At 41.5% G+C, this 18,056-nt stretch overlaps 2 protein-coding genes across 2 annotated transcripts in view; both read right to left on the bottom strand.

Annotated features, from left to right (window-relative positions):
• The window catches only part of LOC149748482 (protein TASOR 2-like), a 59,278-nt gene extending 52,570 nt beyond the window's left edge, over nucleotides 1–6,708 (bottom strand). The window contains 1 exon segment of the mRNA XM_089916064.1: nucleotides 6,305–6,708. Coding sequence (XP_089772190.1) covers nucleotides 6,305–6,708 — 404 coding nt within the window.
• Nucleotides 6,709–10,260: 3,552 nt separating this feature from the next.
• LOC149748483 (protein TASOR 2-like) lies at nucleotides 10,261–18,055 on the bottom strand. The gene is made up of 2 exons (XM_089916081.1): nucleotides 17,613–18,055; nucleotides 10,261–14,425 (listed from the first exon to the last, which is right to left on the bottom strand). Exons 1-2 carry the CDS (start codon nucleotides 18,003–18,005, stop codon nucleotides 12,959–12,961), a joined length of 1,860 nt encoding a protein of 619 aa, XP_089772207.1. The 5' UTR covers nucleotides 18,006–18,055; the 3' UTR covers nucleotides 10,261–12,958.
• Nucleotide 18,056: the final 1 nt, after the last annotated feature.

Below are 18,056 nucleotides of genomic sequence, written 5' to 3' on the forward strand. Positions count from 1 at the left end.
GGTACAGCCACAAAGTAGAAAACTGCTTTTCCTACTCTATAGAATGAGTATGCTTCCTCTATACTGATTTGTGAAGACTTCTAGAATATGCTGAAAAGTGGAGGAAAATAAAGGAGCATAATAGCAGAAATTAGAGTAAGAAGGAGGAATATCAAAAAATACACTGGGGGAATGAGCTGGACAGGTACAGGGAAGAAAGACTTTCTTCAACGTATGCCTTTACATGTTTTTAAATTGTTTAAATAAATGATCCTAGTAACTTTTTTAGCAACAGGAAGAGTTCATCAACTAGTATATATAACATATTTCATTTTAATTCGTAGATATTAGTAAGAAAAAACAAGCAGCCTGTAGAAAACAGACCCTGAGTTTCTTTTAAGTAATCAGAGAAATGCAGTTTAAAACCACAGTAATATATCATTTCACTTCTACCAGACCAGCAAAGATTTTAAAAGTTGGACAATGCCATATGTAGAGAGAATGGTGAGCAAAGGGAGGTTTCATTCACAACTGGTGGAGTATATATCAGAATCACCATCTGGGGAAAGTTAGATATTATCTAATGAAATTGAACATGCAAATATCCTCCCAATGGATCTAGCACTTCCACTACAAATATGCCCGATCAACAGTACTGTGTATATGCACTTGGAGATGACTGAGAACATTTATGGCTCCACTAATTATAATGGCCCAAATGTTGGTAATAACCAATATGTTCATAAAGAATAAAATGGATAAACGTATAATATATTCTTAGAGTAGATTATTATACTTCAACAAAAACGAATGAATCACAGGAGTGGTTCTCAAAGTGGTGATGATAATGTAAGTGAGTTTTTGGTATTATATATTGAAATGTGCCATCATTTGGGAAATCTACATAATTCAGTGAACTAGTATCTTCCTCATGACCAATGCATGGGTGAAAGATCCCTTTAAAGTGCAAGCTACCAGACAAACATGTCACAAAGGAAGAAAACTACAGGCCAATATCACTGATGAACATAGATGCAAAAATCCTCAACAAAATACTAGCAAACAGAATCCAACAGCACATTAAAAGGATCATACACCATGATCAACTGGGGTTTATCCCAGGAATGCAAGGATTCTTCAATATACAAAAGTCAATCAATGTGATACACCATATTAACAAACTGAAGGAGAAAGAGCATATGACCATCTCAAGAGATGCAGAAAAAGCTTCTGAAAAAATTCAACACCCATTTATGATAAAAACCCTCCAGAAAGTAGGCACAGAGAGAGCTTACCTCAACATAATAAAGGCCATATATGACAAACCCACAGACAGCATCGTTCTCAATGGTGAAAAACTGAAACCATTTCCTCTAAGATCAGTAACAAAACAAGGTTGCCCACTCTCACCACTATTATTCAACACAGTTTTGGAAGTTTTAGCCACAGCAATCAGAGAAGAAGAAGAAATAAAAGGAATCCAAACCAGAAAAGCAGAAGCAAAGCTGTCACTGTCTGCTGATGACATAATACTATAGAGAATCCTAAATACTCTACCGGAAAACTACTAGAGCTAATCAGTGAATCTGGCAATGTAGCAGGATACAAAATTTATGCACAGAAATCTCTTGCATTCCTATAAACTAATGATAAAAAATCTGAAAGAGAAATTAAGGAAACACTCACATTTACCACTGCAACAAAAAGAATAAAATACCTAGGAATAAACCTACCTAAGGACACAAAAGACCTGTATGCAGAAAACTATAAGGCACTGATGAAAGAAATTAAAGATGATACCAACAGATGGAGAGATATACCACGTTCTTGGATTGGGAGAATCAACATTGTGAAAATGACTCTACTACCCAAAGCAATCTACAGATTCAATGCAATCCTTATCAAACTACCAAGGGCATTCTTCACAGAACTAGAACATAAAATTTCACAATTTGTATGGAAACACAAAAGACCCCGAATAGCCAAAGCAATCTTGAGAAAGAAAAACGGAGCTCGAGGAATCAGGCTCCGTGACTTCAGACTATACTACAAAGCTACAGTAATCAAGACAGTATGGTACTGGCACAGAAACAGAAATATAGATCAATGGAACAGGACAGAAAGCCCAGAGATAAACCCACGCACATATGGTCACCTTATTTTTGATAAAGGAGGCAAGAATATACAATGGAGAAAAGACAGCCTCTTCAATAAGTGGTGCTGGGAAAAACTGGACAGCTACATGTAAAAGAAGGAAATTAGAACACTCCCTAACAACATAAACAAAAATAAACTCAAAATGGATTAAAGACCTAAATGTAAGGTCATACACTATAAAACTCTTAGAGGAAAACATAGGCAGAACACTCTATGACATACATCACAGCAAGATCCTTTTTGACCCACCTCCTAGAGTAATGGAAATAAAAACAAAAATAAACAAATGGGACCTGATGAAACTTAAAAGCTTTTACACAGCAAAGGAAAACACAAACAAGATGAAAAGACAACCCTCAGAATGGGAGAAAATATTTGCAAATGAAGCAACTGACAAAGGATTAATCTCCAAAATTTACAAGCAGCTCATGCAGCTCAGTATCAAAAAAACAAACAACCCAATCCAAAAGTGGACACGAGACCTAAATAGACATTTCTCCAAAGAAGATATACAGATTGCCAACAAACACATGAAAGGATGCTCAACATCATTAATCATTAGAGAAATACAAATCAAAACTACAATAAGGTATCACCTCACACCAGTCAGAATGGCCATCATCAAAGAATCTACAAACAATAAATGCTGGAGAGGGTGTGGAGAAAAGGGAAGCCTCTTGCACTGTTGGTGGAAATGTAAATTGATACAGCCACTATGGAGAACAGTATGGAGGTTCCTTAAAAAGCTAAAATTAGAACTACCATACGACCCAGCAATCCCACTACTGGGCATATACCTGAGAAAACCATAATTCAAAAAGAGTCATGTACCACAATGTTCACTGCAGCTCTGTTTACAATAGCCAGGACATGGAAGCAACCTAAGTGTCCACTGACAGATGAATGGATAAAGAAGTGGCACATATATACAATGGAATATTACTTAGCCCTAAAAGGAAACAAAACTGAGTTATTTGTAGTGAGGTGGATGGACCTAGAGTCTGTCGTACAGAGTGAAGTCAGTCAGAAAGAGAAAAACAAATACCGTGCAATAACACATATATATGGAGTCTTTAAAAAAAAAAAGTTCTGAAGAACCTAGGGGCAAGACAGGAATAAAGATGCAGACGTAGAGAATGGACTTGAGGACACGGGGAGGGGAAAGGGTAAGCTGGGATGAAGTGAAAGAGTGGCATACTACCAAATGTAACACAGATAGCTAGTGGGAAGCAGCTGCATAGCACAGGGAGATCAGCTCGGTGCTTTGTGACCACCTAGAGGGGTGGGATAGGGAGTGTGGGAGGGAGATGCAAGAGGGAGGAGATATGGGGATATATGTATATGTATAGCTGGTTCACTCTGTTATAAAGAAGAAACGAACACACCATTGTAAAGCAATTATACTCCAATAAAGATGTTAAAAAAAAATGCAAGCTAGACCAATAGGTTTTAATATCGCATAGTTTGAGAAGTTCATTGATTCCAAACTCTATACTTCAGCTAACCTTTAAGAAACTATTAGGTTTTGATGAGTATTAAAGAAAAATATAACTATTTAAAAGAATATTAAAATATTCCTCCCTCTTCTAAACATACAGCTCAGTGAGGCCGGATTTTTTCATATACTTCAACTAAAACAGTATATTGCAACTAACTGAATGCAGAAGCAAACATGAGACTCTAGTCATTAAATATATTTGCGAAAACGTAAAACAAAAACACTCTTGCCACTAACTTATTCTGGGTTTTGGAACCCAGTTATTTTTCATTAAAAATGCTGTTTAAGATGTAGTAGGTTTACTATTATTAGTAGTAGTATTTTTTAGAGGTATACACTTCTATAAGCAATACACCATATACTTAATGGTATATGTAAATATACCAATATCTACGTTTAAAATTGGTTGGTTTCAATATCTAATATAATATTGATCCACAATATGACCCACAAAGGATCTTTGTGGTCCTCAATACTTCCTAGAACTGTGAAGGAGTCCTCAAGTTTCTGAATTGAGCTATAGGTACATGCTTCAACAGGGATGGATCTCAGAAACATAACGTTTAACGAAAGTAATTCACAGAGTACACAATATGATTCTACTTAAAGTTCAAAAACAGGTGAAAGGAAACAATATGTTGGGTAAGGATACATATATGGTTGATAAAACTGTAAAGAAAAGCAAAGGGATAATTAACACAAAATTCAGGACGACCATGGTGATGGGGGCAGAGAATCCTTTGTTTCTGGAGAAAGGCACACACCAAAGGCTTCTAAGGTACTTGTGATGGTCTATTAAGCAGAGTACACAGATACAGTTTTTTGGTTTTGTTTTTTAAAACAGTATATACAAATGGTATATTTCACAACAAAAATTTTAACAGAAGAAACAAGGAGGCATACCTATCCTCTTAGAAGAAAAAACTCAAAAGAATGTCTCTTCTCAAATTAATCTATAAATTCAATGCAATCACAAACAATATCTATCCCAGCAAGATTTTCTACAGAACTTGAAAAGATGATTTTAAATTTCATCTGGAAGAAAAATGCAAAAGAAGAGCCCAAAACTTTTTTCAAAAGAAAGTACCAAACTATATTATAAAGCTACAATAATTAAAACAGTGTGGTAGTAGATAAATGGGTCAAAGAAAAGAAGAAAATTCAGAACTCAATTAAAAAAAAAAATCAGCAAAGTATATGACCTGGCCAAAAATGCTTAATTTTCCTACTATCCAAGGAAGATAAACATTTAAATGAGATGTTATTTCAACTATTAGAAAATTAGTAAAATATTACCATCCGGTGCTGGCTAGTGGGGAGACAAAACACTTCTTTTGAGAAAGTGAATATAAAAAGGTACAATCATTTGAGGGTAATTTAATAGCATTATTATCCATCATTCTCAGAAGCAATCAAGTCTACGATTCATAGAAATACTATGATGAGCGCATGAAACACTGCTTATAATGGCAAAAAAATCACTGCAGCATTTTAGTTATAAGGGAAAACTTGAAAATAATTTAAACGTCCATCAGTAGAGGAATGAAAGACTCATTTGACAAACAGATGTCATATCTATTTAATTACACTAAACAGATATATCACACTGCATTTATTTAACAAACACTACGTCTCAGTTAAGTTTTTAGACACTTTGCAGATTTTAATTCACTTAAGCAACTATGTCTGGATTACAGGAGATGCTCCTGATACAGCTCTTTTTAAAAAAGAACTGGTTACACTTGGACAAATGTCCTGAAAACACAAAATTTCAAACACTGTTCTTTGTCTTCCTTAAAATAGTTGTGAACACTGTGTCACTTTTAATTTTTCTCCAGTCTGAGTTATTTACTGTTGTACTGAGTATACTGTATAGAGCTATCTGGTTCTAGAAGGCAGTTTTTCAACAGAAAAGTATTTTTACACTATTAAGGAATAGCAGCTTTGTTATAAACCTCCTGAGTAAGCTTACTACCAATCTCAGAGCCTATAATATTAAATATATCCAAACCCCTTTCCCCTTCTAATGCTTTTTCAGGGGAACACCGTGGGCCCTTGGATCACCAACGTTACTGCAATAACACCGTACGCTTGCACAGCACTTAACGTCTGGAATATATTTTCAAAAACCTAACTGTTCTAATTTTACCTTACAGGGAGAATAAAGGGTAAAAGAGGTGTATTTAAATATATGGATTTCAAATAGACAAGTGGTGATTAAGAGAAACTTGAGGATTTTCAAAGGATCTTCCCCCCAATTTTGAGGTTAATGTGCCACGTTCTCCCACAAATGCTGCTTGGTGCCACCTTCAGACAAACTGCTGGGTTGAATGGACCAACCTACGATGACGCGCTACTTCTGTTTTCAGCTAAATGACCCTCCCTGGGGAAAGACCTCTTCTATGCCTACTTTAAAAAAGAAAAGGTCACACACGGCCAATGAAGTCTATGCAGAAGGAAAGCGGAGGTGCGGCCTTAACCAAGAATCCTTAGAAAAGTACTTCACTGCCAGTCCCAACCCAAGGAGCAAAGAAAGCTTCAGCTGGCCACTTCTTAACAACGTCCACGAGGATGCAGCGGTCCTCTCACAGGCAACTCAAAGGAAGTGCTGAACCGCCCTACACTTCCCGCCTCCGAAAGGGGAAACAGGAATTCTGACGCCTTACACACCTGGAAGACGCTGACTGACTAGAAACAGGTGCAGATCGGTGTGTTAGCAGCTGAGAGCGGCCACAGGTGGAGTCAGAGCCGAAGCAGCAAAGCAAAAGCGATTCTGAAAATCTCCGACCCCCGCCCCTCCCACCCAGAGCAGCGCTACCAGGCAAGAACGCGTGAGTCAACTCAGCATCCAGGAGAAGCATGCAAAGTCGACTGGAACTCAATTTTTCATTAAAAAATAAAATGACAACAACGAACCCCGCACAACCCGAGCGGCCACGCCGGGCACTCGGCCCCGGAGGACGGGCTCCTCTCGCCTGCCCTCTGGGTGGGCGTCCACGAGAGGCAGTCTCACCTGTCCTGTGCGCCGCCGCCGCCCCCGCGGACCGAAGATAAGCGTTCAGTTTCCTCTCCATGCTAAAATGCTGTCCGCGCCTCCACACGCGCTTCCTCCCCTCAGGCCCTCGAGGCCAAGCGTGACAGATCCCGTCGGACCCTGCCAACCAGCCGCGCCCGGGCCAACTCCCCGGGCCGGGGAGCCTTCGGGCCGCCCCTTGCAGCGACTCCCCTCCTCCCGGTTCCATAGGGCCCGCGTTCGCACAGGCTCGTCAGCGGCGCGCGGGACCCTCCACGTCGCAAACAGTCCTTCCTCTCCGCCCTTGTGCCAAGAAAGCCGCCCGGGCGTCGCGGGGCGGCTCCGAGGCGCTGGCGGGAGTGACGCGGACCCGGCGTCCAGGCTCGGAGCCTGCAGGCCTCGCCGCGCTCGTCAGCCAAACAAACGCTGCTCCTGCCCCAGAGGGTCATAGGAAGGCACGAACGCTGAAACTCCGCTCCACCTGAGGTAACAAGTCGACTTTCTCAGTGACTGACGCTGGAACCCGGAAGTAAAACCCCACGCCCACAGGAAGCGGAGGTGGGGGGAAGAGAAAGTGAAAACTGAACTGTGGCGTCCCTAGGAGGCAGGAGCCAATCGCTGGGGAGAAGCCGACGCGCAGGCGCGAGCTGCGGCCCTCGTCCACGCGGCGCTCACCTCTCTCCTCTACGCAGGCGCGAGGCCGCGGCGCGGCCCGGGATTGGACAAAGGATTCTGGCGGGCGCGGTTGCCCGGCGGGCGGAGCTGGGCGTCTCGCGGGGCTGACGCGTCACCGGAAGCGGAAGGCGCGCAAGGAGAACCGCGGAGGCGCGGCCATGACGGCGTTGAATGTGTTGGCGCGCGTCTTTCGCCTCACCGTTGGGAGTATTTACCTCCTTGAGTCTCCTGCTACAGCTGCCGCAGCGTCGCTTGTCTTGTCTTGCCCAAAAGCGACGTTTACGAAATCACGTTGATCCATGTAACATTTGTTTATGTGGTGGGTTCCCTAGGAAAACACCGCTAGAAGCTTCTATTCCATGCAGAGTTAAGGGAATAGCATTACTATAGCAATGCTGTTACCACAAATAGCATTACTTATACCAATCAGAGATACTAGGTGATGCACTTAACCGTGAGCCAGACACTGGGCCACACTATGGGAATAGAATAATTTACTCATTCAGTAGCATCTTTTATTGTTTACTGTGGCCAGGTGCTGAATTAGGCACTAAGATTACAGTCATGAATAAGCCAGATAAGGACCCTGCACAGAGTGGAGCTTATTCTAGAGGTGGATGACAAACAGTAACAAGTAACACCACCACCACCACCAGAACAGAACTTAATAATAACTGCAGTGAAAACAAGCCAGAAATGCTGAGGATGGGGTTGGAGGCTGGAGGCCAGAGCAGAAAAGGCAGAGCTACAACGTCTCACTGAATAAGGGACATTGAGGTCAAACCTCAGTGATAAAAACAGACCAAATTAGTTCTTGGAAGATGAGGAGGAAGAACTTTCCAAGCAGAAGACAAAGTAAGTACAAAAGTCCTAGACATGAAATTGCGTTCAAGAACTGAGGAAGGTTGGCTGTAGAAGCAGAGACTGAGGTACAGCCGATGTTTTCAAAGTACATAAAACCAGTATGTACAACTCCCTGGCTTATCACAAAGCAAATATTCATGAAACCACCACCCTGGTCAAGAAATAGAACATTAAAACTGGAGCCTGTGCTCCGCAGCGGGAGAGGCCACAACGGTGAGAGGCCCGCATACCAAAAAAAAAAAAGAAAGAAAGAAATAGAACATTGCCAAAAACCCAGAAGTTCCTTCTTGCGCCACCTATGGATCAATACCCACTCCCCTTACCTACCATCAAACCTAACAACGAATCTAACTTCCATGGTAATCTCTTCCTTTCCTTTCTTAGTAGGTTTGCTGCCTAAATATGCATCCCTAAACTTTATCATTTAGTTTTGCTTGTGGTTTGAACTTTATATAAACTGAATGGGTTTGTGCCTGGTTTCTTTGGAGTAACACTGTGAGACTCATGTTTTTGTGTACACAATTCTTTCATTTTCATTGCTATATATGTAGGGGTGGGTGTAGCACATTTTCTTTATCCATTTTACTGTTGATAGACATTTGCATTATTTCCAGTTCTTGGCTATGATGAATAATACCGCGGAGCACAGGCTCCGGACGCACAGGCTCAGCGGCCATGGCTTACGGGCCTAGCCGCTCTGCGGCATGTGGGATCTTCCCGGACCAGGGCACGAACCCGTGTCCCCTGCATCGGCAGGCGGACTCTCAACCACTGCGCCACCAGGGAAGCCTGCTACTCTTTTAACCCCGCTTCTCTTCACCTCCAGCCTCCTAAACCTATAGCTCTTCTTGCTCTTTCCTATTTGGGTGTTGGTTGATAAGGATTAGTGAGAACTTCCTAGTCAGGGGCCTCTACAGTAAAAGTTGCTAACATTTATTCAGTGCTAACTATGTGCCAGAAATGCTTCTAAATGCTTTCCAAGTGTTGGGTCACTTAATTCTCTCAACAATATTGTGATGAAGGTATCCATTTTACAGATAAGGTACCTGAGGCACTGAGAGGGGAAGATGCTTACTCAAGGACACAGTTAACAGATAGGGGAGCCATAGTTTGAATCCAGGCTTTACTCCAGAGCCTGCACTCAGACATTACGACTTGCTCAAGATACTGAAAACCTTCAGCGAGGCTGAACAGTGGATTATGAGTTTCCAGGGGACTAAGAGGGGTTGTGATTTGATGTTTTTAACACAGAATCCCTAAAATCACAAGTGATGTCTATTTGGCAGACTGGCCAGGCCTTAGAGCTTACGGCCTTTGGCTTACATTTGAACAGACTGCTGTTCTTCTGAACAAACGGTTTGGCATTTTTAAGGTTGGTTTATTACATGTCTAAAGACTGGATTCACTTATATCTTTCTTATTCCTGTTCTGATCTGGTTCCCAAAAGATGGCTGTGAACTTGAGAAGGGAGGAGTGTCTTCTTATTCATCTTTGTGTTTCCACAGTCTCCAGCCCTTAGGCTTAGTAGGTGCTCACTAAATGTTGGTCCACTGGAATTAAACCCCTTTAGTCTGTATCAGCCACCTTGAATTATGGGCCATGGTAAAGGTTCCCCTCTGGGACCACCAGGTAACCCTGTTCTGCTTGGCATTGACCTTTTTTGCTTTTTCCCTGCACACAGAAGCATTTTTTTCTTTATTCTGATTTAATGTGTGTGCGGGGGTTGGTTCTCTCTGATAACTACAACAGAGAACATATTATGCATTTTTGATTACTCTACATCTTTTGAATGTATGAGTAGAAAGGACTAGAAAATTTACCCTTCATTGCTAATTGCTTGCCTTCAATTTAAAGAGTAAACTAAATCCTGTTATTCTAGCTCAATCTATTTTATCTATTCTTTCAGATGCTTTCCTCTGTCATATCTTTCCTTTTTCTCCCTGTATCATTTTTCTTTTTTTTTAAGTTCTCAGCACAACCTCCAGGCTTGACCAGCATTCCTGTGTGCTCTCAGACTCCACCAAAGAAGAGGCAGATTGCTCTTCAATGATTTTATTATTATTTTTAAATTATTTATTTATTTATTTACCTATTTTTTGGCCATGCCGCGTGGCTTGTGGGACCTTAGTTCCCCGACCAGGGATTGAACCCGGTCCCTCAGCAGTGAAATTGCAGAGTCCTAACCACTGGACTGCCAGGGAATTCCATCTCTCTGTACCTTTTAATGAGCATTGCAGATCATTCATTTTGTACAACTTCTGATCCCCACCTTTTTGACAAACTTAATACCCATGCAAATATGAGTTTAAAGATTGAGGCACACTGACCGAACTCCCTAATCCCAGGCATCCCCAGGAGGCTACTGTCTCTCTTGAACAACCTTATCTCTGAGAGGCCCTAGGTTCCTGGAATAGGGCAGATTCTGCTTCAGAAAGGAAATGTAGTCATACTCAGAACATCCCCTAGGCCAACCCAGAGCAGCCAGGGTCTTCATTCCAAGGTTGGCTCTGAGCAGATCTGCTCTTCTCCAGACCCGCGCATGAAGCAGACTGACCTGCCGCCTGTGGGCATTCCAGCCCGTGCCTGCTGTGGACAGCCTCACTGTCTTCAGACCTCTCTGCTGGTATGTTTCCAACACTTTCACAAGAAAATTCCTAAGTCACTTCCTCCATGTGGCCTTCCTCCGATCAACCCCAAAGATCTGTGAGACCTCCTTTATTCTGTATCCCATCATCATCTCAATCCCAAAATTTAATTAAGGATTTTCCAGACTTCTTCTTTAGAATCTTTTCTGAAACAAATGGATTTGTGAGGATCTGGAAGTCATATATAAGCTTTCCTACAGTTATAGACTTTAAATGAAGTTTGGCTTCTATATTATATTGACACCTGTGAATCTGTTGCTTAATATCAATAAAAGCTCCCCAGACTCTCTGAGTGTGATGCTTTTCTTTCCAAAGGCACAGACCTAGGCTTCCTGGTGTCATCCTTCTGTATATAGCTGTGCTCAGGTCAGCGGTGATGGTCAGCAGCCTGCCCGGGGTGAGAGTCTCCCTAAAAGGGACCCCAGAAATTGATCTACCTTTCAAGAGGCTCCATCAGCATCCAGAAACACTGTACCCTATCTCGAAAGGCATCGGTCCTGCTGCTCTGCAAATCAATGTTCTCCAGGCCTCATTTTGGCAGCGTGGGCCCTGGAAGTCTTTCTGTGCTGTACTTCTGTAGCCTTCCTTCTTGTGCACCCGCACTGCAACCTCTGCAACTTCCCCTTACTTGGCGCTGGGATTTCAGGACCTAGGAATTTTCCACGATGTCCTTCTACATGCTTTTCATCGGCCGGCCTGGGCTGGCATGTCACACAAGGCTAGCTCCTTCGGCCAACCCCCTCTGCTTAGTCAGTGGCAGCTCCGCAAATGCTGGAGGGATGACTCAATGCACGGGAGTGTGTCCTAAATACTGCATTTGAAAGTGATAGTTTTCCTGAGCTTCTCATGACAATGACTAACCTCTCTGAATGTTTCTTTATGCCTGTGAATAGCTTATCGAAACGGATTAAGCATCCTTTTATGCATGTTCTTAGTAATACTGGCAATATAGTTCTTTTTGTTTGTTATGGAAATAACCCAAATTGGGAAAGGTAGCTTTAAAACTCCCCCGCTAACCAAAGCATGATCAATTGGGGAAAAAATTTTGAATTCTTTTCTTTTTCTTGTGAGAGGCATGGGAAATAATAGGAAAGGGAAAGTGGGGAGCACCACTCATCAAAAACATATTTTAAGAAATGTGCTGGCTTCTATTTCAGGAAGGTTTACATCAACACTGTTAACAGACAAATGAAGGAAAAGGAAATGTGGATCATTGGTATTGGTACTTTTCAGAAAGGCTGATTGATAATATTTTCTTGTATTTGAGATAATCAAGGACAGAAAGCAATGTCACAGGATGTGAATTACTCCTCATGACGGTGAGGAAGGTGCCTATTTTCTGTCTGTTGTACAGTATGTCTGGGAAGTCCCTCCCACACTGAGTCCTTGGTCTTTCTTCCTCTGACCCTTTCACATGACTTTGACTCCTTATTGGCAGGGCCTTTTCCTAAGATTCTTTTGCTGATAATCCAGTCATGCTGTTCTCACACAAAGGCGAGTACTAGAAATAGGCATGTCAGGCTATGACACAGCCTTCCGCCTCCTTTGAAGGGGTAATGACCTTATTCAAGATGCTTTTATTAGGTCTCCTCTGCAAGTTACCGGAGAAAAGTCATTGCATTTCATTCACACAACCATGCTGCCACTGCCAGTCTGGGTGGTTCTTCCAAGTCTCAGTCAACCCCCGTTTTACATGGCTGAGGCGAGGTAAGAAGTTGGACAATGAATTGTAATAACCTGGCTGATTTCTTACTTTGATTTAAAAAAAAACAAAACTAAGCATTATTATTTTTTTCTGCCTGTAAAAGTAGTCATTCCGACCGTAGAAAATACAGGGAAAACATAAAGAATAAAATTTAAATCCCACAAAATATCATCGTTATTAAATTTTGGTATTTTTCCTTCTATATCTGAGTTAAGTTATCTTGTCCCACTGGATGGGTGGGACCAACAAAAGAATTTTCTTTTTCTGTTATGGCCAAATCTACTGTTTCAACCTGGGAGGATCTGTCAGTTTTCTCATAGTGTGCATCACAGAGTTTAAAACTACTTGGAAATACAGCCCAAGCTGGCTGTGCTTCTTCACCTGGTACCTGGCAGTCAGGACTAGAAGCTGGTGACACTTCTTTAATTAAAGGACTGAAGGAGGGGAAAAAAAAACAGAAACAAAAACAAACAAAAAAAAAACAAACAAAAAAAACAACTGAAGGAGAAGTCTGAACCAACTTGAACTTCCTCTGCAACCTCAAGGGCACAGGTTTCTTTCGAAAGTATGAAAGCCACTGTCTGTAAGTTATCACCTTCTCTCTCACTTTCTCGTGGTTTCATTGACGTGTGATCAGCAGAGTTCACATCAGGCACCTCTTCAGGCTCAATTATTTCTTCCGCTGTCTCCTGAAGCTCTAAGCAGGGTAACGGGGCCTCCTGCTGCTGCTCCATCTCACCAGCGGATGCTTCTTCCCAGGGACTCGTGGGCGGTGATATGGTGAGAGTGAGGTCAAGGTCAGAATCCTCCTCTGATAACTCGAGGCTGACTTCCTCTCTATTCACAGATAGGCTGGTTTGTTTGGTAAATGCAGAATTAAATGTTTCAAAACTCATATGTTCGCTGTTTAGACCACTCTTGTCATTCTTTAGTTCTGAAGAGCCATCCGAAGCATTCCTCACTGATGGGATGCAGTCAAGTGAATCTTTTTCTTCCAAGGGATCAGAAGCTGACGATGAGACTACTTCTTCAAGCTGGGACGACTCTACAGTGTCTTCCGAAGAGATGCTGGAGAGACTCTGGCTCGACAGAAAACATTCTTGAGAGAGCTTCATTTCTTCTCTGGGTGACAAATAACTAGAACTTTTAACTAGTGATAATGCCTCTGTTACAAGGCAATTATCAGACGGCGATGGTGAGCCTGCAACAGCCTGCCCTTTCTGTAATGAACACATTTCTTTAGCAAGTATCTCTCTACTCACTGAGAAGGCACAAAGGTACTTAGCGCCTTGTTGTCCTGACATTGCCAGAGAGGGAACGTCCCTAAGACCCTGTGTCTTTTCAAATGCGGACACAGGATGTCTAAGGCTTGTAGCAGGTGATACTTGTTTAATCAACTCCACATTAAAGGGTGTAGGTTTATCAGCTCTGTTTACAACTTCTGTCTGTATTGGTGCATAGGCATTTTTTTCAAAACTGAATGTAACTCGTTCCAGATTAATCACTACATACTCCGTATCATCCTCCCCTTCCAAGGATGACTGACATTCTTTGATTATAAGGCTGCTATGCTGGATAAAGCCCTGCAAAGCACCTGTTTTTGTTTGCATTTTTGCATGAAAAACATCAACTTTGCTTTCAAGGGTGCTGTACACAGACTTTTGAAAAATCATTGACGGACTGCTGATCCCATCGTAAGTCCTGGCGAATGTGGACTGTGTGACAGTATCATTATAAGATGTCACCTGTGTGCCATCAAGTGGCTCAAAGGTTTTATCTTCAGCAGGAATAGAAGATCCATTAGTTTGGGTACTTCCAATGCTAGAAAGCACCAGATTAGAGGTCTCTAGTTTATCTGACGACTCTTGTTCGGCTTTCCCCCCAGTTATCTGAAATGATAAAAGCAAAACAAATAAATTAATTTAAAAAATCAAGGGCCAAATAGATCTTTTTTTCAAGCATTTACATATGTGAAGAACAGAACAGACAAAGATCAATTTTAGTTTGCTCTGTTCTTTTGAATCTTCATAGGGCAGAGATCAAGCAAATCCCTCTCTTCTTAGGCTTAAAATACCCCCCAAATAGGAATTTGTTTTATCTAAATACACACACACGAGAACTCCAAAACTTTCTTAGTTGCACAGCCTTGTATTTTTGTTTTTTTTTTTAATGGACTTTTGGGAAGAAAAGTGGCTAGACCACTGGCAATTTAAAGACTTGAAAATGCAGACTGTTTGCTAAATAGCATCACTTAATTCAGAAATGCAGCAGTAGAGGAAAAAGTGCTCAATTAATTTAAATTATTTTTAGTAATATTAAAAGATAATCTTTAAAGCAAAGAATAACTTATTTTAAACACCAGCTTTCAATTAGACTATAAATGCACTGTCATCTGGAATGTTCCCATGAGGAAACACTAATTATTATCTCTTGTACTCAGAATACACTGATAAGCAGCTTTCCCAAGGTATCAATCTCTATCCTGTTAAATAAAAGTCCCTTACCCCTTAGCTGTCTTCTTAGCTTATAACTGGACATAATCTCTCTCTCATTTTAATACCTCCCTATTCAACAAAGCAGCAGAAAACACAGTGCAGCTTGCATTAATAAACTCAACTAAAAGGACTGATTTAAACAGCACCAGAAAGGATTTAGCATAAACAGTAACAGAAATACCTCTGGACAATTTTGATAACCTCATAAAAAGGCTGTTTCTTTTCTTCTTTTTTTTAAAGGCTGAAGAATGGTCTTGTTCAGAATATGGTAAAGTGGATTGACCATACAGTTGACCTACACCTGTAGCTCTGGAACACTACGGCCACAGATTTCCTGCCAGATTTTGAAGCAGTCGTGTTGTAAGTCAGGACCTGTGTTTCAAATCTCTTGTTAAAAACATTTCTGCCTTAGTCAAAGAAAGACACTGACCTGAGCAATTGGCAGGGAGGAGCTGAGACTTGGTTTTAAGGGGACACGACTGGCCAGATACAAAGCGTAGAAAACTCTTGATGGCACACTCATTCTGAGAACAGTTCTATGACCCTCCCAATCGTACTGTGGCTGATAATGTTGGGCCATAGTCGTGAATCTCACCATGCCTGTGCTCTTAGTGAAATGAAAACTTTGATAATCCTAGTTTGCCCTAGAATAGGGAGTGGTACAGGATTTAAAGGTGTGTGCACCTTTAAAGTATGGGTACAGTATTCAAGAAGATGACGGAAACATATTTCTAAGTATATGCTATAGAAAGTGTTAGGAATCGTTAATTTTAACATTCTACTTTCTACTTAATACTCTTTCATGTTTGCAAGAAAATCATCCCTAATTGGACATTACTAAAGTAAGTTAATATATATTACCACGACCGAAAATACTTTATAAGAAACTAGTGTGTGTATAAATATATATGTAATAATTAAAATCTGCCTGACTAAACATAAATACTTTCTTATTCTAAGGTAGTGATTTTATGTATCTCTTTGAGAATAAGATGAAATTTATGAACCCCATCCTCAGAAAAAGAACGCATACACACGTAACATATATTTTATGTGTACACATATAAACACACACATATGTGCATATATATACATAAATACATCCACAGAATTAGACACTGAGAAACAGCTAGAGTGTCCAGATCTGAGTCTTGGCCGGACAATTTACTATGTGCCTCCAGGCCATTCTGTACTTCTCCATCCTCAGTCTTCTCACCTATAAGATGGGTGGCACGGTCCTTACCTCACCCGGCCGTGTGAGAGTTAACTGAGCTAATGCGAGTGAAGGGCTCAGACCAGTCTCTGGCCCACAGCGTTCCACCAGTCTTCATTCTGATGAAGATGAGCATCTGCAGACACTCACAGACCCTCTGAGGCTCACCCCTGGACCTGCAAATCCCCACGGAAGCCCAGGTACAGAAACTCAATGTTAACACAGGCACTGAAGGTGCCCAAACCCATGTAAAATTATTCTGTAATAAATCTGCTCTGAAAGCTTAAAAAGGCAGGTATTTTGTCAATCCATTTACTTAGAATCTTGATACAACTTTTTAATTTGCTCCAATTAAAATTCGATTATCAGGCTTCCCTGGTGGCGCAGTGGTTAAGAGCCTGCCTGCCGATGCAGGGAATACAGGTTCGTGCCCCAGTACGGGAAGATCCCACATGCCACGGAGCGGCTGGGCCCGTGAGCCGTGGCCGCTGAACCCGCGCATCTGGAGCCTGTGCTCCGCAAAGGAAGAGGCCACAACAGTGAGAGGCCCGCGTACCGCAAAAAAAAAAAAAAAATTCGATTATCCGTCCTATCAGTTGAGAACAGTGAAATGAAACAAAGTGTATTTTTCATATTTACAAACAGTTATCTGCAGACTATGAGAGGTCTGGCATTTTATTTACTGTCTCAGGATTTGTTTTCTGTTTTGGTGGTACGCGGGCCTGTCACTGTTGTGGCCTCTCCCGTTGCGGAGCACAGGCTCCGGACGCGCAGCCTCAGCGGCCACGGCTCACGGGCCCAGCCGCTCCGCGGCATGTGGGATCTTCCCAGACCGGGGCACGAACCCGTGTCCCCTGCATCGGCAGGCGGACTCTCAACCACTGCGCCACCAGGGAAGCCCTCAGGATTTGTTTTTAAAAATATTTTTTAATATATTCAATTTTAGTTTCCTTTAAGGTTTATCAAAGATTTTTTATATTTATTATTACTGCATTTGATCCATAAACACTATTATAGGTAAACAGAATAAGTATTATTCACCTCTTTTAAAAGATAATAAGCTCAGAGAACAAGTAATTTGCCCCAAATCATACAACTAAAAAGCTACATAATTATGGTTGGCTCCCAGATCATCTGAGGCCTACGATTTTTTTCCTCCTTTTGTTTCTTCAATCAGGATGGTAGATAAGCTCCACCTGCAGACAATCCAGACTTTGTAAACTAAGTTTCTGGCATTCTAATCCTTTACATAGCTAGAGAATCCACTTTCCTAAAAGAAACCAATGCCTTGTTATGAATGTGATTTTACGTACAAAAAATATTTCTTCAAAAATAACACCAGCGTTTACAGTATTCAGCTTTACCTACCTCATTATTACAGGAATAGATGAAATTCTGGCTTTCTGGGGTCTCTGGATGACCTGCTGTTGCAAACATTTCTTTCTGCACCCAAAGCTCCAAGCCTCTCACAGGCGGTGGTTTCATGAAAGGAAGCAGGGGGTCAGTGATTGGGAAGGACACTTTGGCAGTAGGACCTCTGGGAGCCTCATTAGTCTCCAACAGAGGGTCTACGGAGCACCTTTCCACACCGGAGGACTCTTCAATTTCACTGAATTCAAACGATTCTAACGTGCTATTTATGCACACGTATTTTGCTGGGTTGCTGTGTTCTACTACTTTTCGGGATGATTGTATGACTTTGTTTTGATTGCTATAAAACAGAGCTACCCACATATGAAGTAAAAGCTTCACTTCTTCCATGGTATCTGGTAAATCAGTATTCCAAGGCCTGAGATTTTAAAGAAAGAAGAA

Source organism: Delphinapterus leucas, chromosome 8, assembly GCF_059928025.1.
Source record: "Delphinapterus leucas isolate spDelLeu-1000000601 "Yukka" chromosome 8, BTC_Dleu_Yukka2, whole genome shotgun sequence".
In the NCBI taxonomy this organism is placed as follows: domain Eukaryota; kingdom Metazoa; phylum Chordata; class Mammalia; order Artiodactyla; family Monodontidae; genus Delphinapterus; species Delphinapterus leucas.